Raw genomic sequence first — 22,580 nt, 5'->3', positions numbered from 1 at the left:
AAGTGCAGAAAAGAAGACAGCCTTGACTTGCTTGTTACCAGCTCCTTGCATGTTCTTGACATGAAGATCTGTCCTAATACTTTGGAAGGTCCAACAGCAGATGGCGAAGTTTTTGAAAAACATTATGACTTCCAAAATGTTCAAATAGCTTACCTTAATTCAATTATGCAAGAAGATGAGGGAACTCAACTTGACGAGGAGGCAAGCTTGGGAGAAAAGGAGAATGCAAAGGTGTGGAAGGGTAATACTAATAACTCATCCACAAATAGAGTGATCAAGCTAACCAAACCTCGAGCCCGAGTGTTTTCTACATATGAGGTCATTAAGTTTGAAGAAAAGGAAGTTCAAAGGATGGGTCCGAAGAGTGGGGTGGAGAAAAAGAAGGCTGGAAAACGGATCAAACATACAATTAAAGAAGATGCCACACGAAAAAAGAGAGAAGAATTGTGACGGGCATACAACAGGAAGGTGCACGCTTATAAGACAAAGTATAAACCACAAAAGATAATGCGTGAGTTCCCGATGCAGCACAAAGAAGAAACGTAGAGCGGGAAGGAGTCCAGCTAACGACTTCTTAAAAAGAAGCGCTTAGCGGGAGGCAACCCGTCATTAGAGTTTGATTTCTTTTATTTTTTTTAGTTTATTTTTTCGTTTTTAGGATTTTTAAATCTTCATCTTCTTCATTGTTCAAAATGATTGCTTGAGGGCCTGCATGGTTTGAGTGTGGGGTGGGCTGAAGTTAATTTTTAAGAGGAAATAAAGTTTTATAAAATTTATTATTAGTTTTTGAAAAAATCAGTGACTCGGCGAGTGGGGTGACTTACTCGACGAGTCCATTCAAAACTCAGAGATTTAAAATCGCGACACGACTCGGCGAGTCAGACCCCGACTCGACGAGTCGACGTTATTTACTGAAAAAAATATAATAAATATTTTACATTGGGTAAATAGGGTTTTAACCCTAATTTCAAACACACACAGCCGACACACTCGACGGGTGCATCTCTCTTTCACTCAAATTTTTATTTTTCTTCCCATTTTCTCCAATTGTCTTCCAAGTTTTGAAATCTAGCAATCAAGGTATGTAATCTCTTCTATTTTACTGTTAAACTTTCAATTTTTAGAGTTTTAAAGTGTTAATTTTGTGGAAAACCCGTTTTTGAAAATCTAGCATGTTTAGGGTTTCGATTTTCACTCAATTAGGATGTTTTACATGAAATTTCTTGCACTATTATACTGTATGAACATCGCGAGACAAACCCCAGTAGGAAATTTTAAGTGTTATGGGTAAAATTGGACTGACCCGTCGACTGACTCGTGTAGTTCGTCGGACTCGCCGAGTCGTTCATGGACTCGCCGAGTCGAGTCGTGGACCCAGATATATCTGTTTACTGTATTCTTGTGTTACTGGATTATTGGTGTTTTATGTTTTGCAGAAATATGTTTTCAAGAGGTCAAAGCTCAAGTAGAAACCAAGGAGATTTTCCTTGGTTGAATTTCCCTCAGATTGAATCTGCTTCCACGATGACAAGGTGGAGGAAGAAGTTGGCTGAGATCAGGAAGAAGGAGGTTTATGTACCTAATAGGATTGACTGGGATTGGTTAAAGAATGTCCAATATGAGGAATAGTTGGCGCCTTACCTTTTTGTAACGCCCCAAAATTCAAGACTAAAAATTTCTTTTAATAAAATATTACTTAAAGTAAAATCATCATTTCAAAACATAAACAGAGTATTAGTTTTCAAAACACATGTTCATTATCAGAGTAAAACATTCCCAGGCTGACTAATCTATGGTGTGTGCCATGCGATCATCCCGAGCTCCATCATCCGCTACCGGAAGCACCTGAAACCAAAACTGAAAACCGTAAGCACGAAGCTTAGTGAGTTCCCCAGATACCACATACCATACAAACCATTCATAGCCAAGTACCATACGTAACCGACTTATCCATAATCAAGTAAGGTGTTATGTGCCAAACATAGTCTTGTCATTATGCCACGGGCCGTGCGTGGTCTTCCTGGTCAAGCCTGGGCCACTCCTTGGGTCTTACAAACAAGTGCCAAGGGCCACCCCCTGGTCTTACAGACATGTGCCAAGGGGCACCCCCTGGTCTTTTATGCAAGTATCACAAAGACAACCGTACATACTACTCTACTTAGTTAAACAACATACAGTGTGCCAGAAGCCACCTCCTGGTCTTTCATATATAATAGCATACAATGCGCCAAGAGCCACCTCCTGGTCTTTCATACATATTGCCTAGGGCTAACCCCCAGGTCTTCCTGTCATCCATAATAACATACTGTGTGCCAGGAGCCACCCCCTGGTCTTTCATGCATATTGCATAGGGCTAACCCCCGGGTCTTCCTATCATCCATAATAACATACAGTGTGCCAGGAGCCACCCCCTGGTCTTTCATGCATATTCTAAATGGGCCGGCATTGGTGCCTTAGACCCATACAAACAGTGAGGAGACTCACCTCGCACTGCTGAACTCTGTTGATAATCCTCTGGCTGCTGACCGACAACTCTCTGAGCTCCTGCTCCACTCGCTCCCCGAGCTACCAATGTCAAAGCAACACTGAGTCTAACTGACCCCCGAAAGACAACCAAGTCAACTCTGGTCAAAATCAAAGTTCTGGTCAAAGTCAACCTTCCAGGTCAACCCTACTCACCGAGTCACCCTATTGACTCGCCGAGTTCATATGTTCAGAGTCCTTCTCTTAGCGCCTCGACTCGCCGAGTCAGTCCATGACTCGCCGAGTCTACCGATTACCGAGTCTTGACCTGTCCAACTCACCGAGTCTCCATTCGGCTCACTGATTCGAGTCTCAACTCGAAGGGTTTGGGGTTCCGCGACCTGACTCGCCGAGTCCAAGACAATCTTCATCCAACTCGCCGAGTTGTTCTTCCAACTCGCCGAGTTCATGCCCAACTTCATCAGACTCGACGATCTGTTCATCCCACTCGTCGAGTTCCTCCTCATCTTCAAGCTACTCGCCGAGTCCACTCAAAGGACTCGCCGAGTCCATCCGGTCCTTCATACATGCAGAGGACTTTTGAGTCATGCAGGGACTCAAATCTGTAGATCTACCCTTCCCAAGCATATTCCTCACGTAAAGTTGCAAACTTTACGTGTAGAGAAGGAGATCTAAGCAAAATACACCATAAACTAGGGTTTAAGGCAAGGAGGCTCCATAATCAACTCAAGGGCTGCTACTTTATGCTTCTCAAGACCATAATATGCTTACATCTGAAGTAGCAACTTCAGATCTGGCTTCTAACTCAAAATAATAACATTATGGCTAAAAAGCCCCAACAACCACACATAGATCTAGGTGCAAAAAGGGTCCAGGAACTAGTTTATTACCTCCAAATGTTCAGAATGAACTCACAATCCCAGATCTATAGTCCCTTCTTGCTCCTCCAAGTCCCTTCTTCCTTCTCCAAGCTTTAATGCACCTTCCAAGGAAACAAATGGCTCGATCAAAGGATATGACAGGGTTTGGTATCCAGGGCTAAAGAGGCAGTAAGGAACCCCAGGAAGAAGATTAAGACGTTTATATAGGCTCCAAGTCCAGAATTTAGGGTTTTCCACGCACAGACCAGACTCGCCGAGTCACCTTGGCCGACTCGCCGAGTCGGTCACTTACTCCTCGACCCGGATCCCGCTCGGACTCGCCGAGTCCCTCCTTGGACTCGCCGAGTCGCCCCTAAAAATTAGGGTTTTCTTTCCTTTCTTGGCCTCCAAAACTTTGGGTGTTACACTTTTTAAGGAATTTACTTACGATGGGGTGTCAATTACATGTGATGAATGGAGCTGAGTTTTCAGAATTCAAGCCGGTGTTTCGAGAACTCTACTGGGAATTTTTCTCCACGGTATCTTTCCGAGAAGTAGATGATTGCTACCACCCTGGGAGCTTTAGTTTTTGTCTTGGGGGTGAATACCATCAATGTTCTGTCATTGAACTTGCATGCCGACTGGGGATTTATGACCAACCATTGGTCACTACTGCTGTCTTCCGCGCCTTCTTGGAACAATCTCATAAGGTGTTCCCCGATGGTGTTACAAGTACTGGGTGGTGGAACACAATCGCCAACAAATTATATATTCCGAAATCGGCTCAAGAAGGGAGCATTAGGTCGCCCACACACCGCCTCATCCACCGCCTTATCTCCACTACAATCAATCAAAGAAAGGAAGATGACAAGGTTTCCAACCTTGACGTATTTTATCTTTGGATTATCATCACGCCTGACACCTTCTACAACCTTCCTTGGTGTTTAGCCTCTTACTTGGCGGAGGGCGCGGTCAAGGACCGAAAAACCTCCAAGATTAACGGTAGAATGTTCGTGACCCGGTTAGCCAACTCATATGGGTTGATGACCCGCGGTACATGGAACTTGATGACAATGATTCCTGTCCCTCCCTTTAATTCTATTCTTTTTTCGGAGGGCAAGAATTATTGAAGACCATGGAGGTGGACATTATGCTATTCCCAATGACGATCCGGTGATCGGCCCCAAGGCACCGGGACGGAGGGTTAGATCGAGACGTGCACGGGAAGTGGAAGAGGAACCGCCGGTGATTCTGGGGGACAATGATGAAGTACCAATGGATTGGTACAATGTCGAGATGAGACGGCTACAAGACCAAATGGCGAGAGGTATTAATTTTAGCAACGAGTCCCACATTTGGCTTTTTGACCACTTTCATATTCCGCACATTGATGGGGGTAACTTCCCCTACATACCATCTTGGGACGAGATCATTAATGAAAGGCGGAGTGGAGCTGGTGGGAGCGAGGCTGCATATGGCAATGATGAGGAGGAGGATGATGATTAGTTTTTCTTTTTATTTATGCTTTGTTGAACAATTTATTTTTGTTTTTATTTTGTTTGGTGTGTTTTGAATTCTTAGTTAAGACTTTAATTTATATGCTTGATGTGTGATTTGCCATGGTGTCTTTCAGATTTTGGATTAGGAATGCTTGCATAAAGGGTTTAGAGTTTGAGAGAAAGAAAGAAGAGTAGAAAAGAGTCAAGAAAGGGCGAAGTTTAGAGTTAAGGTGTCGAGTCCGGTCCTAAGGGACATGAGTGAATAATTCTAGAAGTTATGGGAAGTTCTTAAGGTTTGTCACAAGCTGGAACAAGTGCAGAATTTTTATTTTTTCCACCCAGCACAGACTCGCCGAGTGCACTAAGCAAACTCGACGAGTCGCAATATATTTTCACACTTTCGAGACTTTCCGCGACTATACTCGACGAGTCGTTTATATGACTCGACGAGTCATTTATTTTTACACCGTGAAGACTGCTGATTCGATGCTGTTGGACATATCACTTGACTACTTTATCTTTGCAATAAATTCCTGAGGGTTTTACAATATTTTTCCTGCACATTTGGAGCTACCTACATGCGATTTGATGCCCAAGACATGGATGAGATGTTCCCATGTCTAAAGTTGATTGAAGTAGGAGCTTAATGGAAGAGGATCAGCCTAGCGACTGCTACCCCAGGGGAGTTTGTTCCAATTCCCTTTACATTTCATGTTTTTTTTCATGCATAGCATGCAATGGGGACATTGCATGAATTAAGTGTGGGGTAGGGGTTGGTTATGTTAGTTAATTAGAATCCTAATTTTACGCTTAATTTTGAAAAAAAATTTGCATAAATAAAATTGCTAGGACTTAATTTAGAAAATTTTGGTAAAAGTAACTAGGATTCCATGTTGGAATTATGTTGATGACTGTATGAAGACCCAAAGATTTAGTTGGACCTATATACGTTCTAGTGAATTTGTGGCTTCCCTATTCCACTGAAATCATGGGACAAAAACACGACCTTGCTCAGCCCGAGGGATGCAATATGTTTAGCATCGTGTACCAGAGATGTATCCAGAAAAATTATTATTTTAGCCAATAAAGGTTGAAGTTGAGCGCACTTGCTTAAGCATGTAGGGTTTTGAGTGAAAAAAAGTGAGATACATGTTTAAAAAAAGATATAGTTACAAGAAAAGTTTGAAGAATTTTGGATCTTTCAAAGTGAAGATCAAAAAATCAAAATTCCGAAGATTCAAAAAGTTGAAGATACCAAAGATCAAACAAACAAGGTGGTGAATTCAAAGAAATTAAAGATCAAATATCAAAGAAGTGATGAATTCCGAAGAGCTTTATAGTGGTATCATAATTTGTAATTCTAGATTATGTATGCTTGGGTTGCTCAACCAAAAATACCTTGAGGATAGGAGGTTTTCTGCGGATGGATTCGGAGGGATGCATAAAATGAGCAGTGTTCGGGATAAGTGGGTGAATGTTTATAAGGATTGTAAGTATTTGGAACATTGGGGGATTTTTAGGAAAATTTAGAAACAAATGTACGCGTTGCGGTTTTGGCGTAATGGATGGGTTAGATTGGAGTTGTCCTATGTGATTCTAATGTGCTAAAATTCAGTTTTGCTTGGGGGCAAGCAAAAGTCAAGTGTGAGTTATTTTGATATTTGCATATTTAGCCTTATTTTAAGTATAGATTTTTATTATTTGTTAGCTAATTAATTGCATATCATGGATAAAAGATACTTAAAAGTGTTTAAATTGTGTTTTCAGTCCAAAAGTGAAGCTCGGAAGCAAAAGGAAGCAGGAGAAGCCGTTGGGAGCTCGAGAGTTGAACAAAGAAGAAAAACACCAAAAACAACACCTACTCGGCGAGTAGGGTCGACTACTCGGTGAGTCTGATCGAAGATTCGAGAAGATAAAGACTCCGTGACTTACTGTGTACGGGAATCAAGGGATGGACTCGGCGAGTCAGTCATGGACTCGGCAAGTCGGGTCGCATCTATAAAAATAACTTCTCAGATCGACACAAGAACTTCTGGAACCTTTTTGGAGAGAAGAGTTGCGATTGGAGAGTCAGAAGAACCCTAGAGATCGAAGATACAACCTAGAATCCAATTCCGAAGGAGATTTGAGGCAAATTCTCATCATTCTACTTAATCTATTGTTTTCAATTATGGTTAGACAATCAAAATTCGTTTTATTGCTATTAATTACCTCAGTCATGAGCTAAAACTCTTAAACTTCTGTTTGGGGATACAATATTGAAACTATGGTTTGATTTATGGTAGGATTAATTCAATATTGGTGATTTTGTTGATTTTAGCTTGTTAAAGAACCTTGTGTGTGAATGATAACTATTTTTCTGTTAATAGGAAAATAATGATATAGTATGAACATCTTTTAATTGTCAACCTCATATGTTTATGTGACCACTTCATCATATGTCTAGGATTAATGAACATGAAACTAGAATTAATAAGAAAAATAGGTAAATTCATGTGTGAGCTTGTGTGGTGACCATCAACAAGAGGTTAACTAAAGGACCAAATTAGTTAACTATTACAAGTCTAAATTAACCCCGAATAAATAACCTAGTGAATTGAATTAAATTAGACAACTGACCACTGTTTGACGTAGTTTGTTCTCTAAGGATTAGTGCAGCGAACGTGAATCTAATCACTTGAATCGGTAGCCAGTAGAAGAATTAATCCATTGCACTATTACCATAATATCAACCATAGGATCAATTGCGTTGAACTAAACAGAAGTCTCTTTCATTATTGAATTTAGTTGAATCTTAGTTTTTCTAGTTTTTAGTTAATTAGTTCAAGTATTAATTGTTTAAGTTTCTAGTCTTGCAAAACTAGAGAAAACCCCCTTTATTAATTAAGTTTTAGATATTATTAGTTTTTAGTTTTAATTTACCGTTCCCTGTGTTCGATACCCTACTTATTTAGCTTTACCACAATTGATAGGTCCATTGTCTTTGTGTGTTAATTTTATAATTTAAAGTAGGATTAAAACTAGTTGGTTTCACACACATCAAGAGGTATATTTATCAGCATAAACATGTACCTCAAGGTATATTATGGTGATGTGTCTGCAAAAGCAGCATGATATTGTACATATTGATGTTGTATCTCATCCCATGAATTCCATCTTAAAGCTAAGTAAACTAAAAAATCACAGCACTTGTGATTCCACTCGTTTGTAGACTTGTCTAGAATCCATGATATGATAAATCATTCGATTGGAAATGTAAATGTAGTCATGAAATGCGTCTGCTTAGTTAAGATTCCCCTAATAAATATTCAAGTGCATTACAAAGTTGTACATGTATGAACAGTGTTCTTTCGTGGGTTATGTTTTGAAGAGAAGCAAGAATGAATCTCATAAAATCATTAATATCAGTAGGAGATGACGTGGGATTTGCTGTAAATGAGTAAAAGGAAAATGACTCAGGAGGGTAACCAACTGTTGAGTTTGTTCTCGTTTGGTCCCTTCCTTTTTTTTGTACTCAACATACCATCGAACTTGTTGTTTGTGTTCACCATAACCCTTTGACCGGCTATCACAGGTTAAAAGTCGGTCAAAAGGGTTATGGTGAACACAAACAACAAGTTCGATGGTATATTGAATACAAAAAAAAGGAAAGTGACCAAATGAGTACAAACGCAAAAATTAATTACCCTCAAGAGTCATTTTCCCAATCAAGAATCACAACAGTTACCTTGGTTATATATACTTGATTACTTTAATTAGCAAAAACCCAACACCCAAGATCAAACTATATTACGAGAATCTTCCTATAATTATATATCACACACACAAGTCACATGTTTAAATTTTAAAAATCTTTGGAGTGTAAAATAGTTGCAACTAACATAAAATGGTCGACTTTAGTTTCCTTCTTCCCCTCAACTATTTAAATTAATTGCACACAAGTTTAGACAAATGTGAATGTTTGTATGAACTTTCAGGTCACAAGTTTTGGAATATTGCTCATGATTCCGAGACTGTTAACAGCCAGAAGGTACAATCATTTACGAATACATACTTCAATTTCTTGTATGTAAGTGAATTTGTGCATTTTTGGGGTAATTTACACAAAAAAGATTTTGGGTAACTTATACAAATAACACTTCTCAAGATCATTTTCTTGCGGTTAAATGACATTAGATGTCACCATTTTCACACTCCTACCACATGTTTAACATGACACCATATTAACACAGGAGTCGTAAGTTGAAGGAAATGTATTATCCATGCATATTGATACGTATATTCCATTAAAAAAGTTTTTTTTGTTCATAATTAGTAGTTTTGATCTTACCACTTAAAAAACAAATCAATAAAAATCAAAATAGGCACCACCTCAGTTAATAATTTTAGATTAGCACTTATTAAGAGTCTTTTCAAAATTGTGCAAATATTCAACAAAAAGGTACACTTGGCCAAATGAGATGACAAAGTTAGATATAAAGTGTGTACTTATAACAAGAAAAATACAACTCTAAATTATTAAGCTGAACGGTGTCCTAAAGGTTTTACCGATGCCACCTAGATTCCACAAAGGATTTAATGTTTTGCCTATGAAAATTTTGGGTATTAGGGTGTGGTGTTTAGGATTGACACTGATAAAAAGGGAGGAAAATAGATTGATTTTCAATGGCAAAGATGAGGAAAATAGATTGATTTTCAATTGTCACCGTCGGTATATTACCGCTGACAATAATACTATTGGGGGTGGTGTTCACCGCCTGTGAAACCCTCCACATCAACTAGGGGTGTCGAACAGGTAAAATTTTCGGGTTTTGGGTAGAACGGGTATTTCCTTTAAAAAATAATATCTGATACCCGACCTATATTGTAATTCGGATTTTCGGGTTTCAGGTATTCGGGTTTGAGGTCGGGTCAGGTAATTATCGGGTATACCCGAAAATTTCTTAAATGACACTTATTGATAATTTTTTTTACATGTTGGTTGGTTTAATAAAGAATTGGGTAGGAAAATACTCCATACAATTAACAAGTACATATATAATAACAATACAAATCATTATAATATGTTATGTACTTTTTTAATTCCATTCCGTGCGATAGTGAGAAACTGAGAAATGAGATGACGGTTCAGGACTTCAGCTTCAGCGTCGTATTCCCTTTGCAAGTTTGCATCGACTATCTAGCCATCGTTCATAAGAAGGAAACGAAAGATTTTGTTTTATTTGAAGTGTGTGTACATGACTGCATTGTATATTTAGTATTATTTAAAAAACGAATTCGGGTATTCGGGTATACCCGAAAATAAATATTCATACCTAAAACCCGACCTATATTATTATCGGGTTAACCTATTACCCGAATGTTCATGCCCGTTACCCGTTTTACCCGACCCATTCTATCCGAATTCGGAACAGGTCGGGTGGGTAGAACGAGTTTCGGGTTTTTTCGACAGGCCTAACATCAACATACCACCGGTGAAATCTTTGCGACACCGTATAGCCTTATTATGAGAATTCTAGAAATAGTAATTTAGATTCATAAAGAAAAGGTAAAAAATTATGCTAAAAAGAGTATCTGATGCTTATATGGATTTTAGGATTAACTAAAGTAAACAGTCTAAATTTTTTTTTAACAATTAAATTTTATATATATATATATATATATATATATATATATATATATATATATATATATATATATATATATAACACCCTGTTACCTTTAAGCTAAAAAAAAATACTTGATGCATATTTGAATTTAAGGATTAATTAAAGTAAGTGGTATAAAAAATAAAATCTTTTTCTAATAATTAAATTTTATATAAACACACCTTACTAGTAATGTGCTAGAGGAAACATATTACAAATAAATATAAACAGCGTGTCAGAGTAAGATTATGACAACACAACCTTGCAGCCAGTGACAATGTTTCAAGTTTGTGCTCAAATATACGCTCGTACCCAATTCCTCTTGAAGCTTTTGCCAAAACCTCAAAGCGAAATGACCATGAGTACTCCATGTTTGGTGACAACCTCCTTAACATATAACTTTGCCAAGTTTCTTCAACTTCTCATTCTCTTTGGTTGCAAAAAAGTGAGTGTTTTTGTCATCCGACATGCTATCATCCAAATCATGTCATTACATCGCGTATTATTTGGTAATTTAGTGACAAAATTCATAGTATCCGTATTTCATTTCCACTCTGGAATCTCTTGTTGTTGTAACTCTCCATAAGGCTTCTGGTGGTCAACCTTGACTAGAGATAAAGTCACACATTCAACTACAATTTGTTATCTTTCTCTTCATACCTGATCACCTAATAAGTGTTTCATACCTGATCACCTAATAAGTGGTCTAATATCTCACGTCTATGGTCATTTTGAGTAACAATGACTCATCAGTCAAGGATTGGATTTTTGATGAGTAGGGCACTCTATATTCAATATTTCAAGTTATAATTCATAAATAAATTTTATTTTTTAAATATAATATATATTGGCGGGTTGACTTGCGAACCCAAACACATGACCCATGAAGCAAAAAGGTTGACGGGTCAGAAATCACAACAAAACTAGTTATTTTCGTGTCGAGTAACGAGTTACGCGTTGAATCTAGAATTGACACCCCTAAATAAAAAGGCAAAAGGGCAATGATGGTTTCTAAATTACTAAGAAGAGTAAAAAGACTAGACGCTTTATAGTAACAATTATGGTTTTTTAGTCGCTAAACATGAAATTTAAAACACCAAAGAATGCAAATTTTCTTATCTGTGAGCACGAAATGTTAGCACAAGGAAGTCGAATACAAGAAAACAGAAGCAAGTAACAGAGTCGAGTGTGGTGTTTAACATACTATGACATTCATGGCTTGTTCACGAGTATTTTTTTTTTTTTTTTTTTTTTTTTTTTTTTTTTTTGTAAATTCAGTAAAGGAAATGGAAGAAAAATATTGATAGAAAGAAAGAGAGCGGAAAATAAATTTTATTTATTCTGTGTTTCCGAGTTCGAAGAAAATGAGAGGAAAATTATAAGTTTTTGTGTTCCCTCACTTTATTTCTAAATCCGTCCAATTTATAAGGAAAATTTGGAAGGAAAATATGGTTTCAAAATTCTTTTCTTCCCCTCACTTTACTTCCATTAATACAACTTGAGAACATGATTTTCCTTTGACATACCTCACTTTCTTTTCATTTCCATTCATATTTATCGTTAAATAGAACTTGGGAACAAGGCGTAAGAACAAGTGAAATGCATATGATGAGTTAAAAATTAAAACAATTATTAACATACAATTAAATAAATAAAAATAAAAATAACATTTCATTAAGAAAAAACATGCTACTACATAAGGGGATTTGAAACATAAAAAACGATAATTAGAATAAATTAGTTATACAGAAAATATATATAGGCATGCATCATATAATAACTGAATGTCGTTGCATGTTAGAGTAGTTTTTAAAATGGTTTTAGAGTGCTTTAGATAGGTAATAAAATGATAGAATTTTTTTTTAAAAAAACCAAATAAAAAGGGTTGAGAGAGATGATGAACCTAATAATCGCTAAACCAGTTGAACCCATATTATGATGGATTGTTACCGGCCTGATGTAGGACAAAAAAACACTTCGTGCACCATAATAACCTTTTGTTATTTAGAAAAGGGGTTGTTATTGAATTTTAAAATGAAATTTTTTAGAATGTTTTCGAATGGCCTACAAACATATTTCTTTTAAAGATAACCAACTCATGTTTATGTATATTTACCTGCTATTTCAGATTGAAAAAGTCATTTCTTTTCAAGCTTACAACCTTGACCCAAATTTTAAATTTCATTACGAATTAATCTCAAATTTAGTTTAATTTATAAATTAATTTTCTACAACCTTTTTAATACTTTTTAGAATTTTTTATAGCTTTTTTTAAAAGTTTTTTTTCTTAGTTTTTATTTATATGTATGTCAATACAATACAACGTTTTAAATCTGGTTATAATTTTTAATTTTTTTTATATTTTCATAAAATTTTCATACAACTGTTTTTAAACCAATTTTTTTTTTAATTTTTTAAAATCATTCTGATAACTTTTTATTTTTATTTTTATTTTCTCATACAATTTTTTTATAACTTCCATACAATCCTTGCTAAACTTTTTTATAACATTTTTAAACATTCCATAGATTTTTGTTAACTTTTTTTATATATTTGTATAACATTTAAAAATACTTTTATTAAAGATAAATAATATGAAAGTGTAAAAGAAGTTTTAGAAAAAGGGAAAATGACTCTTGAGGGTAGTTAACTTTTGCGTTTGTACTCATTTGGTCCCTTTTCTTTTTTTTGTATTCAATATACCATCGAACTTGTTGTTGGTGTTTACCATAGCCCTTTTGACCGGCTTTTGACCTGTGATAGCCGGTCAAAGGGTTATGGTGAACACAGACAACAAGTTCGATGGTATATTGAGTACAAAAAAAAAGAAAAGGGACCAAATGAGAACAAACACAACAGTTGGTTACCCTCCTGATTCATTTTCCCTTTATTCATTTACAACAAATCCCACATCATTTCCTACTGATATTAATGACTTTTATGAGATTCATTCTTGCTTCTCTTCAAAACATAACCTACGAAATGACATTATTCATACATGTACAACTTTGTAATACACTTGAATATTTATTAGGGGAATCTTGACTAAGCAGGCGCATTTCATGACTACATTTACATTTCCAATCAAATGATTTATCGTATCATGGATTCTAGACAAGTCTACAAACGAGTGGAATCACAAGTGCTATGATTTTTGAGTTTACTTAGCTTTAAGATCGAACTCATGGGATAAGATACAACATCAGTATGTACAATACACCATTGTATTGTACATACGGATGTTGTATCTTATCCCATGAGTTCGATCTTAAAGCTAAGTAAACTCAAAAATCATAGCACTTGTGATTCCACTCGTTTGTAGACTTGTCTAGAATCCATGATACGATAAATCATTTGATTGGAAATGTAAATGTAGTCATGAAATGCGCCTGCTTAGTCAAGATTCCCCTAATAAATATTCAAGTGCATTACAAAGTTGTACATGTATGAATAATGTCCTTTCGTAGGTTATGTTTTGAAGAGAAGCAAGAATGAATCTCATAAAAGTCATTAATATCAGTAGGAAATGATGTGGGATTTGTTGTAAATGAGTAAAGGGAAAATGAATCAGGAGGGTAACCAACTGTTGCGTTTGTTCTCATTTGGTCCCTTTTCTTTTTTTTGTACTCAATATACCATCGAACTTGTTGTCTGTGTTCACCATAACCCTTTGACCGGCTATCACAGGTCAAAAGTCGGTCAAAAGGGCTATGGTAAACACCAACAACAAGTTCGATGGTATATTGAATACAAAAAAAAAGAAAAGGGACCAAATGAGTACAAACGCAAAAGTTAATTACCCTCAAGAGTCATTTTCCCTTAGAAAAATGTAAGACAAGTTTACAACATTGTATTAAAATTATAAAAAGGTTTATAAACCATATAAAAAGTTGTAAATTTTTTAATATTTACAACATACTTTTATTTATTTAAAAACAATGTATAAAAATTATAAAATAGTTCTAAAAAGAATATAGAAAAATAAATTTATGAGTTAAACTAAATTTGGAATGAATTCTTGATTATATCTAATGTTTAGATCAAATACATAATAAAATTTAAAATCTAAATAAAAAACATAAGTTTAGAATGAAATGACTTGCTCAACCTAAAATATTAAAATAACATCTAAACATAAAACTAATATTACCTTCTAATTAACTTGAAAACATTTTTAAAATTTTCTGTATCAATTCAATACTTTAAAATCTTAAAAAAGGTTCTACAATATACATATATAATTTTTTTTAATGGTATATAACAGGTGGATAAGAAAGGCTCTCCTTCTTCTTCCCTCTTCTCCTATGTTATCTGCTCAAATCTTCTCCATCTGAAACCCCTCTCTCTTTCTCACACTTTAAGAAGCTAAACCCGTAAGCCATGTCCGTCGCCGGTCGGATTTCTTCAATTACGACCACCATCACACCTCAATCTCACTCCTCTTGCTCTCCTGCCGCAATCCTCCCCCTCCGCCTTCACAAAACCCGAACTAACCATGCCTCTCTCCGCTGCTCCAACTCCTCCTTCTTCAACCCTATCCGTATAACCCCTATCATAACCACCAAATCCCTCAGCCGCAGACCTTCCTCCATCCAAATGAGCATGGAGGCCGGAGTCGGGTTAATGGGTACCAAATTGGGCATGATGACGTACTTCGAATCCACCGGCAAGGTGGTTCCGGTCACCGTAATAGGTTTCAGAGAAGGAAACCTTGTGACTCAAGTGAAAACCGAGGATACAGATGGGTACAATGCGGTTCAAGTCGGGTACAGAAGGGTCCGAGATAAGAAACTCACAAAACCCGAGATGGGTCATCTGGAAAAATCAGGAATAATTCCATTGAGGCATCTTCAAGAATTTAGGTTACAATCCGTTGATGGGTTCGAGCCCAATCAGAAATTGGTGTTGGAAGAATTGTTCAAAGAAGGTGATTTGGTTGATGTTTCTGGCACCACCATTGGCAAAGGGTTTCAAGGTCCTCTCTCTCATCTCCCTTCCTTTACCATTAAAATCTAACCACATCAAAACTGCAACCATTTTCAAAACATAGAACACATGAGAATCAAGAATTTGATACAATAAGGCGACCAATTTTCTTAATGATACAATTACTCATCAAACAATTGGAATTATCATCTTCTAGTTGCGAAAAGTTAAATTTCTTTCATGTTGTTGGTGTTCTTATGAATGTTATGATGTGAATAGGTGGTATCAAGAGGTATAACTTCAAAAGAGGTCCAATGTCTCATGGATCAAAGAGTCATAGGGCTCTTGGATCAATCGGAGCAGGAACAACACCAGGGCGTGTGTATCCAGGGAAGAAGATGCCTGGAAGAATGGGAGGGACAAAAACAAAGATCAGAAAACTCAAAGTTGTCAAGATTGATACTGAGCTTAGAGTTGTGATGATCAAAGGGGCTGTTCCTGGTAAACCTGGAAACCTCATCAGAATAACTCCAGCCAAGATTGTTGGAAAGAATATTCCCAAGAGTTAGTTAGTGTCTTTGCTTCTTTCGTGGTTTATATCTTCTTTTTTGGATTATTGTTTGTTGTCTATTAAGCTATTTCCATGTCATTTTTCTTCAAATTTTGTAATGTGAATCATGATTCTGATGAATGGGTATCCAAAAAACTCTATGACTATATATCGGGTTAATATCATAAAATTACAATCAATTTTATCTATAGGTGCTCATCTTTTAATGTACTCAATTGACTAATAAACAAATTTTTGGGTTCATTGTATTGAATTTCAACCAGATAAACTACATGACATGAAATATGACAGATTTTGTCTTTTGTATGCTAGTTGAAATCAACTCTAATTGTGTATGATAACCCAGAAAAGGTTTCATGGAGTACGCAAGTAAAAGATAAATGACCAAAAAAACGTACCATTTTCATTTAATGGCATCAACCCTAAATTCAAATGATTGTAGCAATTTCTTGAAAATGAGCATATGTTGAAGACGTGAAGAGCACATGTGATTTCACAAAGAGGGTTTTAGATTTTTGGAGATGATATTGTTTTTAAATAGAGTAAATTATGAATTTAGTCCTTGGAGTATCTCTTCATATGTAGTTTAGTCCAAACGTTTTAATTGTTAAAATTGAAGATTAAAGTCGTTTTATTTATAACGAATTGACTCATTATTGGTTGAGATTAACAGATTTTTGGTCACACGCTTCACATGAAAATCACATTTTTGGCTTGTTATCATTTTTTACGACATATAAATATTTTTCAATGTTTCATCAAAAAATAGACCATTGAAATTGTTCCCATCTTTTTTGCACCCATACTTATACCTCAAAAAATAAATGTTGGAACTAATTATAAAGCAATGGAGATGTGCGATGATTGAAATAGGTAAACTTTTTTAAAAAATAGGTAGTATATATAAATTCCATTTTAATCATACGACCATAATTTTGAGACATGAAATGATGAAAACAACAAATATAATCAATTTGGTATTAGCATGCCCAAATTCCTATAATTTGCATTATATTTTAGTATTATAACTTATGGAGATATAGCATTATTTTTGTTATTGTTGTCGTCGTTATTATTTAGAGGACCACCATCTTACCTCCCTACCTTATTTTTGTTATTGTTGTCGTCGTTATTATTTAGAGGGGGTAATTTGAGTAATGTTATAAAATAAGGACCCTAAATGAAAATATGTCTTACTGAAGAACCGGGGTACAAAAATCGTTTTGTCAAAGTTCCTAATTACATCTATTGAATGGCGGAGAGTTTCTGAGAATCGATTAACGATCTCATCATCTGCCTTCTGCCCTAGCACTCACCGGAAAATCGTATTCTGATCTTGCAAGATCCACCTACCTCCGCCTATCACCACCGCGATCTCGCCTCCAAAGTTTCTTCGACTTCCGCTTCTCCTATATATCTCTTCCTCAAATCCCCTTGAGGTAATTATCCATCTAGATCCCCTTCCAATCAATCTGATATAAAATAAATGTTCCTGTAATGCTTTAATTGAAAAAAATATATCTTTTGATCTACATGTTTGATTGCAATCTAGATTAGAAGATAATTTATTATAATTTTATAACACGTAGGCCGATAGTTCATTGGTCTGTGGATTGAGCTCTAGAGTTATATCAGGTTCTTGTGCTAGAGTATGAAGAAATTGTTAATCGCCAGTGTACTTTTGTACTGCATAGTAGCCTATCGCTTCAGATTTGAAGTTTAATAATTTTGTTCCTTTTGGCTATAACACATTACTCCCTATCTCAGGTGTGATTCTGTAAACAATCTTTAAGATAAACTTAACATTTGAATAGCAGAAAGTTCTTTTAGCAACATCTCCATTGGTGCACACTTGCATATTTCTTTTGAATGTTGTTATTTTCCTTGCTTGCCATCACTTCTGGTCATTAGATTGGGTCTGAATTATGTACTTTATGGCTATTTCTTGTTTTTTTACAATATATTGCTTGATATATCAGAATTTTTTTTTTCCATTTCGTCGTCATTTTCCTTTCTATTGGCATCTACACTGCTTGATCTCTCTATCCTTTACTGTCTGATCTCATTCATTTTCCTTTCTATTCCCATTCTACTCAAATCATGTTATTTTGCATTCAAAAACTTACAAGTTACAACTTACAACCAAGCTTCTATGATTCTATCCAACATGTAAACTCATGCTCATGCATGAATCTCATATATACCCCCACATGCATGTATATAGAATGTTTTATGTAATTCTTATAATCACTAGTTCATGTCTTGTTTTTTCTATATGTGTTACATAAATACATACGTATACTTACTTTAATCCATGTGCACTCTCATTTCAGGTGACAATATTGTCTCCAAAAGAGAGATATGAAGACAATTGCAGCAGTTTTTGTAGCAGTCTTGCTTGTGGTATCTGAACTGCCACTCGGGCTTACCTTCTCACCTACATCCCCTGCATTTTTGTGGTCAAACATCAAAGAAGAGTATGTCTACATTTCATAACAGAAGTTTCAATAATTCTTGTTTCTGTTAGAACTCAAAATTAATCATACTATTTTACTTGTCATTGTTGGTAATCCTATGATCTCTTTATCCTCTAGATAAATAAGAGAGCTTGTTAAACTTATTATGAGATTAATTTGCAGTTGTATAAAGATATAAGCAGTCATAAAAGGGTTAAACTTGTTTTTATTTAATCATATCCTTATGTATATCTTTTATGTTCCATTATTGCTCTTCTTTTTTAAATCTTTTACTGATATGGAAACCACAGATCTCCTACAAGCAAAGTAAAGGAAGGTGTGAGTTACCAAACCCTTTCTCCAAAGGACTTGGCCAAATCTGTCATGTCAGAAGGTGGCTGGTCAAACTTACTGGTAATTTTTTCTTACTTAGTTTCATTATTTATTTATTTTTTATATTTCATACAGTTGTTTGGAAGCCTTAATCTACTTTTATTTTCTTAGTGCTCTAGTCCAAAACCTGAACAATCCATTGATCTTGCAATTGTTTTCGTTGGAAAAGAGGTAAGAATCACTCGACACTACAAAAAGAAAAAAAAATCCAAGAATTCCATTTCTACCCTCCAGATTCTTTCTAATGTCATTACCAATTTTTAACAGCCTCTCGATATTTCTGGACGTAAACAAGAAGACAAACCACTTTTTAACTTGCTCAGGGTAATTCTTCAACTAAAGATCGTTTTTGGAAAATTTACCAAATTACCCCTCATTCTGTTTTTCTTATAACCACACCATTGTTAACAGGCTTCCTTCATGAGCTCGACATTTTCCTTAGCATACCCTTACATATCTGCATCTGAAGAGGATGAAGCTGTGCAAGATAAATTAGTTTCTGAGTTTTCAGAAACATGTGGAAATGATGCAGGATTAAACATTGAGAAACTCTCTGACATCAACTCTGTCCATGTAATAATTAATATATTTGGAAGATTTATAAATCATATACTTTCATAATGTATATATTTAATATATAATTAAATATCCATGTGGAATGACAGAAATATGTAGCTTCAAGTATGGAAAAGAAACCTGAGGGGCAGACACCAGTGGTTGTCTTTACCAATGAAGGAGATGACTCTGAAGGTATGTGGAATTGTTGTAATTAATTATTATTTGAAAATTGAAAATTGAAAATGCGTTGATTTCAGGGGAAGTTTTGTCAAAGCTGATGAGTTCAGTGGAGGAGACAGGAGCAAAATACTCAGTCTTATATGTGTCTGACCCTGTGAATGTCCTGCGTTACCCTTCATATCGCCAGGTGGACAGGTTTCTTGCTGAGTCATCTGGAAATGCATCATCAAACAATTCCTCAACTTGTGATGGAGTTTGTCAAATTAAATCATCATTGTTGGAGGGACTTTTTGTGGTAACTAATAGCTTATCTATCTTTACATAATGATATATGTCGGACAGGGGTAAAAAAGTAAATATGTTATTAATGTTATGTTGTGATGTGTTTGATTTTTCTTCAGGGGCTTGTGTTACTGATAATTTTGATTTCGGGTCTTTGCTGTATGGCGGGTATCGACACCCCAACAAGATTTGAAGCTCCTCAAGATTAAAGTTAAAATATCCAACTATTGTGGTGTTTGCCACTTGTCATTTTATTATTAGTTTGGTCTTTTGAATGATTTTGAGGTTTATTTATTGTCAATAATGGTTTGGTTTGCCTTGTACTGTATTTCTTCAAACACTTTTTTGTAATGCCATAAAACCAACATATATGAAAATTCACTCAAAAACATACCAAAGTCAAAGTCTTGTAATTTTAATTGTTTTATCACAACACAAACTTCAATGGCCAAGATTAAAGGCTGTTGTCCATTGACAGACTTGTCCTAATGTGACACATGGAAAATGGTTGATGAAAGACAATTTCCACTTGACCATATGGTTCAAAAACCAACATCTTTATAAGTGTGTGTGCTCTTCACTATAAAAATGATAAGCATATAAGAGTCGATGTGGCTTGTAAGAGAACACATATGTCTTGATCCACGAATATTCTAAACTCACATTAATTCCCCCCTTACTTGATTAGTGATATATCTATATATGTCGGAGAGATTTCAACGAGAGGGTTTATTTGTAAGTGTTTTAATTGTGTAAGTGATCTCTAGGTTGAGAGTGTTAATAACATGAATGGTTCTTTTAATACGGTGTAAATCGTACCATAAAGATTTTCTTGTTTATTTTTAATATACAGATTTTTACATGATTATATCATCAAAAATATATTAAGTTGATATACTTTTCAACTAATTGTTTTTTTTTATTTTCACCTTCTTTATTCAAATTTTCAAATAATTTGATTAAACAAACATAGTAATATGAACTATATATGATATTAGTGTATAAAATTAAATGTTTTATTGAAAAACAGTGACATTAAATATTTTGAAATGTAGAATCCCAAAAAAAAAAGATTTCTTTGAAGAAAAAAAAAAAAAAAAAACTTTGAAATATGAACATTACTAGAACACACTAGAAAATTTTAAAAAAATCTTTGATTAAAAAAGATTTTTTTAAAACCTCATTTATAATTGTTAGATTACTTAATTTCATCTTCTACCATTATAAACAGTGACATTATAAATGTTTCGTAATAGTAATTTAAGATAATTTATATATATATAATCAATGTTGTAGAACTCGTTACTCGGTGTCTGTCCTAACCCTGTCAAAAATACCCGTTACCCGAATTACCCACCCGATTTTTTCGGGTAACGGGTAAATCGAGTCAGGTAAATCGGGTATCGGTTTAATTTTTTCGGGTAAGTGGGTAACCCGAATTTTTTTCGGGTCGGGTAAAGGGTAAGTTGTTTGGGTTTCGGGTATACCCGATTACCCGAAATATATATAAGAAATAATGTCCCTTTATGAGTTTATCTAACCCTCCCAATTCTCAAATCCCAATTTCCCTCGTTGAGGCTCGTTCTATTTTCTCCACATCAAAAACCCCTCGTACCTCGTCTGCTCTTTGTTGGTATTCGTCACCAATGGATAACTATATTGAAGTAGAAGATGAGACGATTGAAGTTGACAACCCAACCAATGATCAAGTTCCACAAGAAAAATAGAAAAAAAAAGAATTCAACCCAAGATCGAAAGTTTGGAAAGAATACTTGATATCTCAAATATTATTGAGTAAAAATCTCAATGTTCAAAGTTTGGCACAACATACTTATTTCATTACATTTATTTTTAGGTGCCATTAAAAAATTTAAAAATCGGGTAATACCCGAATTACCCTTACCCGACCCATTACCCGAATTATCCATACTCGAATTACCCGAATTTAATTTGGGTAGGGTAACGAGTAAATTTTTTTATATGAAAAACCCGAATTACCCGAAACCCAAAAATTTTACCCGATCAACACCCTTAGTCTGTCCGACCGACTATCGAGTAGCGAGTATTAGGGAGTATTCAGAGAGTACTCGGATTTGGTAATTCATGTAGAAATATTTTTAGAAAAAACTATATATGTCAAAATCATAAGTTGATTGAAATATATAACAAAATTAGATACATGTGAATACACAAAAACTGAAAAACACATAATGGTCTCACTTCGTAAATAATTACTGGAAATTTAAGATATATATGTAGTAATAATCACATGTGTGTGTGTGTGTGTTAAATAATAAATCACTAAGTATATTATACATATTAATCACCGAGTTGACCGGGTTTTACAACACTACTCAGTTCACTAAGGGGCCGATCGGGGAGTACTCGAGATTCTGTGACTCGCCTCAGTAAAGAGCCGAGTAGCGAGTACTCAGAAGAGTATTCAGCCAACTCGGAACACTATGTACGCCCCGCATACTAGGGTTTCCCTTTAAACCCTAAGATACTCTAAATGCCATAAATTCTTCGTTATGAATCCGATTTCGACGATCCTTACATCCATGAAAATGTAACGAGAAGCTTTACGCTTTAATCAACTCATACTTGCCATAAAATTTCCCGAAGAAAAATCCAATTTCCATAAAAACTCGTGCTGCCATTGGCTCCAAAACCAAATCCGAACACCCGAATCATCTACATTACATCACCCACACCCAAATGGG

General features: G+C 35.3%; 2 protein-coding genes across 3 annotated transcripts; both read left to right on the top strand.

The window, feature by feature from the left end:
• Positions 1–14,748: 14,748 nt before the first annotated feature.
• LOC111883634 (50S ribosomal protein L3, chloroplastic) lies at positions 14,749–16,134 on the top strand. The gene is made up of 2 exons (XM_023879956.3): positions 14,749–15,466; positions 15,697–16,134. Exons 1-2 carry the CDS (start codon positions 14,872–14,874, stop codon positions 15,984–15,986), a joined length of 885 nt encoding a protein of 294 aa, XP_023735724.1. The 5' UTR covers positions 14,749–14,871; the 3' UTR covers positions 15,987–16,134.
• A 1,084-nt stretch (positions 16,135–17,218) lies between these two features.
• Positions 17,219–20,261, top strand: LOC111883640 (uncharacterized). 2 transcript variants are annotated; one of them, XM_042901019.2, is made up of 10 exons: positions 17,219–17,427; positions 17,578–17,755; positions 18,322–18,465; positions 18,756–18,858; positions 18,949–19,008; positions 19,105–19,161; positions 19,249–19,410; positions 19,503–19,587; positions 19,653–19,870; positions 19,977–20,261. In XM_042901019.2, exons 3-10 carry the CDS (start codon positions 18,350–18,352, stop codon positions 20,064–20,066), a joined length of 891 nt encoding a protein of 296 aa, XP_042756953.1. In that variant the 5' UTR covers positions 17,219–17,427; positions 17,578–17,755; positions 18,322–18,349; the 3' UTR covers positions 20,067–20,261. The 2 variants fall into 2 exon arrangements, with proteins under 2 accessions (XP_042756953.1, XP_023735729.1); XM_023879961.3 differs by lacking the exon at positions 17,578–17,755.
• The last annotated feature ends 2,319 nt before the right edge of the window (positions 20,262–22,580 follow it).

The sequence above is a fragment of the Lactuca sativa genome, chromosome 4 (genome assembly GCF_002870075.4).
Source record: "Lactuca sativa cultivar Salinas chromosome 4, Lsat_Salinas_v11, whole genome shotgun sequence".
In the NCBI taxonomy this organism is placed as follows: Eukaryota; Viridiplantae; Streptophyta; class Magnoliopsida; order Asterales; family Asteraceae; genus Lactuca; species Lactuca sativa.
The sequence above is the reverse complement of the archived record's forward strand: the minus strand, read 5'-3'. Positions and strand labels throughout refer to the sequence as shown.

Excerpts from the sequence above, each read along its gene's own strand:
- LOC111883634 (XM_023879956.3), top strand. The coding sequence starts at position 14,872 with ATGTCCGTCGCCGGTCGGATTTCTTCAATTACGACCACCATCACACCT. Across the intron at positions 15,467-15,696 it reads CATTGGCAAAGGGTTTCAAG|GTGGTATCAAGAGGTATAAC; the intron begins GTCCTCTCTCTC and ends TGATGTGAATAG.
- LOC111883640 (XM_023879961.3), top strand. The coding sequence starts at position 18,350 with ATGAAGACAATTGCAGCAGTTTTTGTAGCAGTCTTGCTTGTGGTATCT. Across the intron at positions 19,588-19,652 it reads TGAAGGAGATGACTCTGAAG|GGGAAGTTTTGTCAAAGCTG; the intron begins GTATGTGGAATT and ends CGTTGATTTCAG. Across the intron at positions 19,871-19,976 it reads TGTTGGAGGGACTTTTTGTG|GGGCTTGTGTTACTGATAAT; the intron begins GTAACTAATAGC and ends ATTTTTCTTCAG.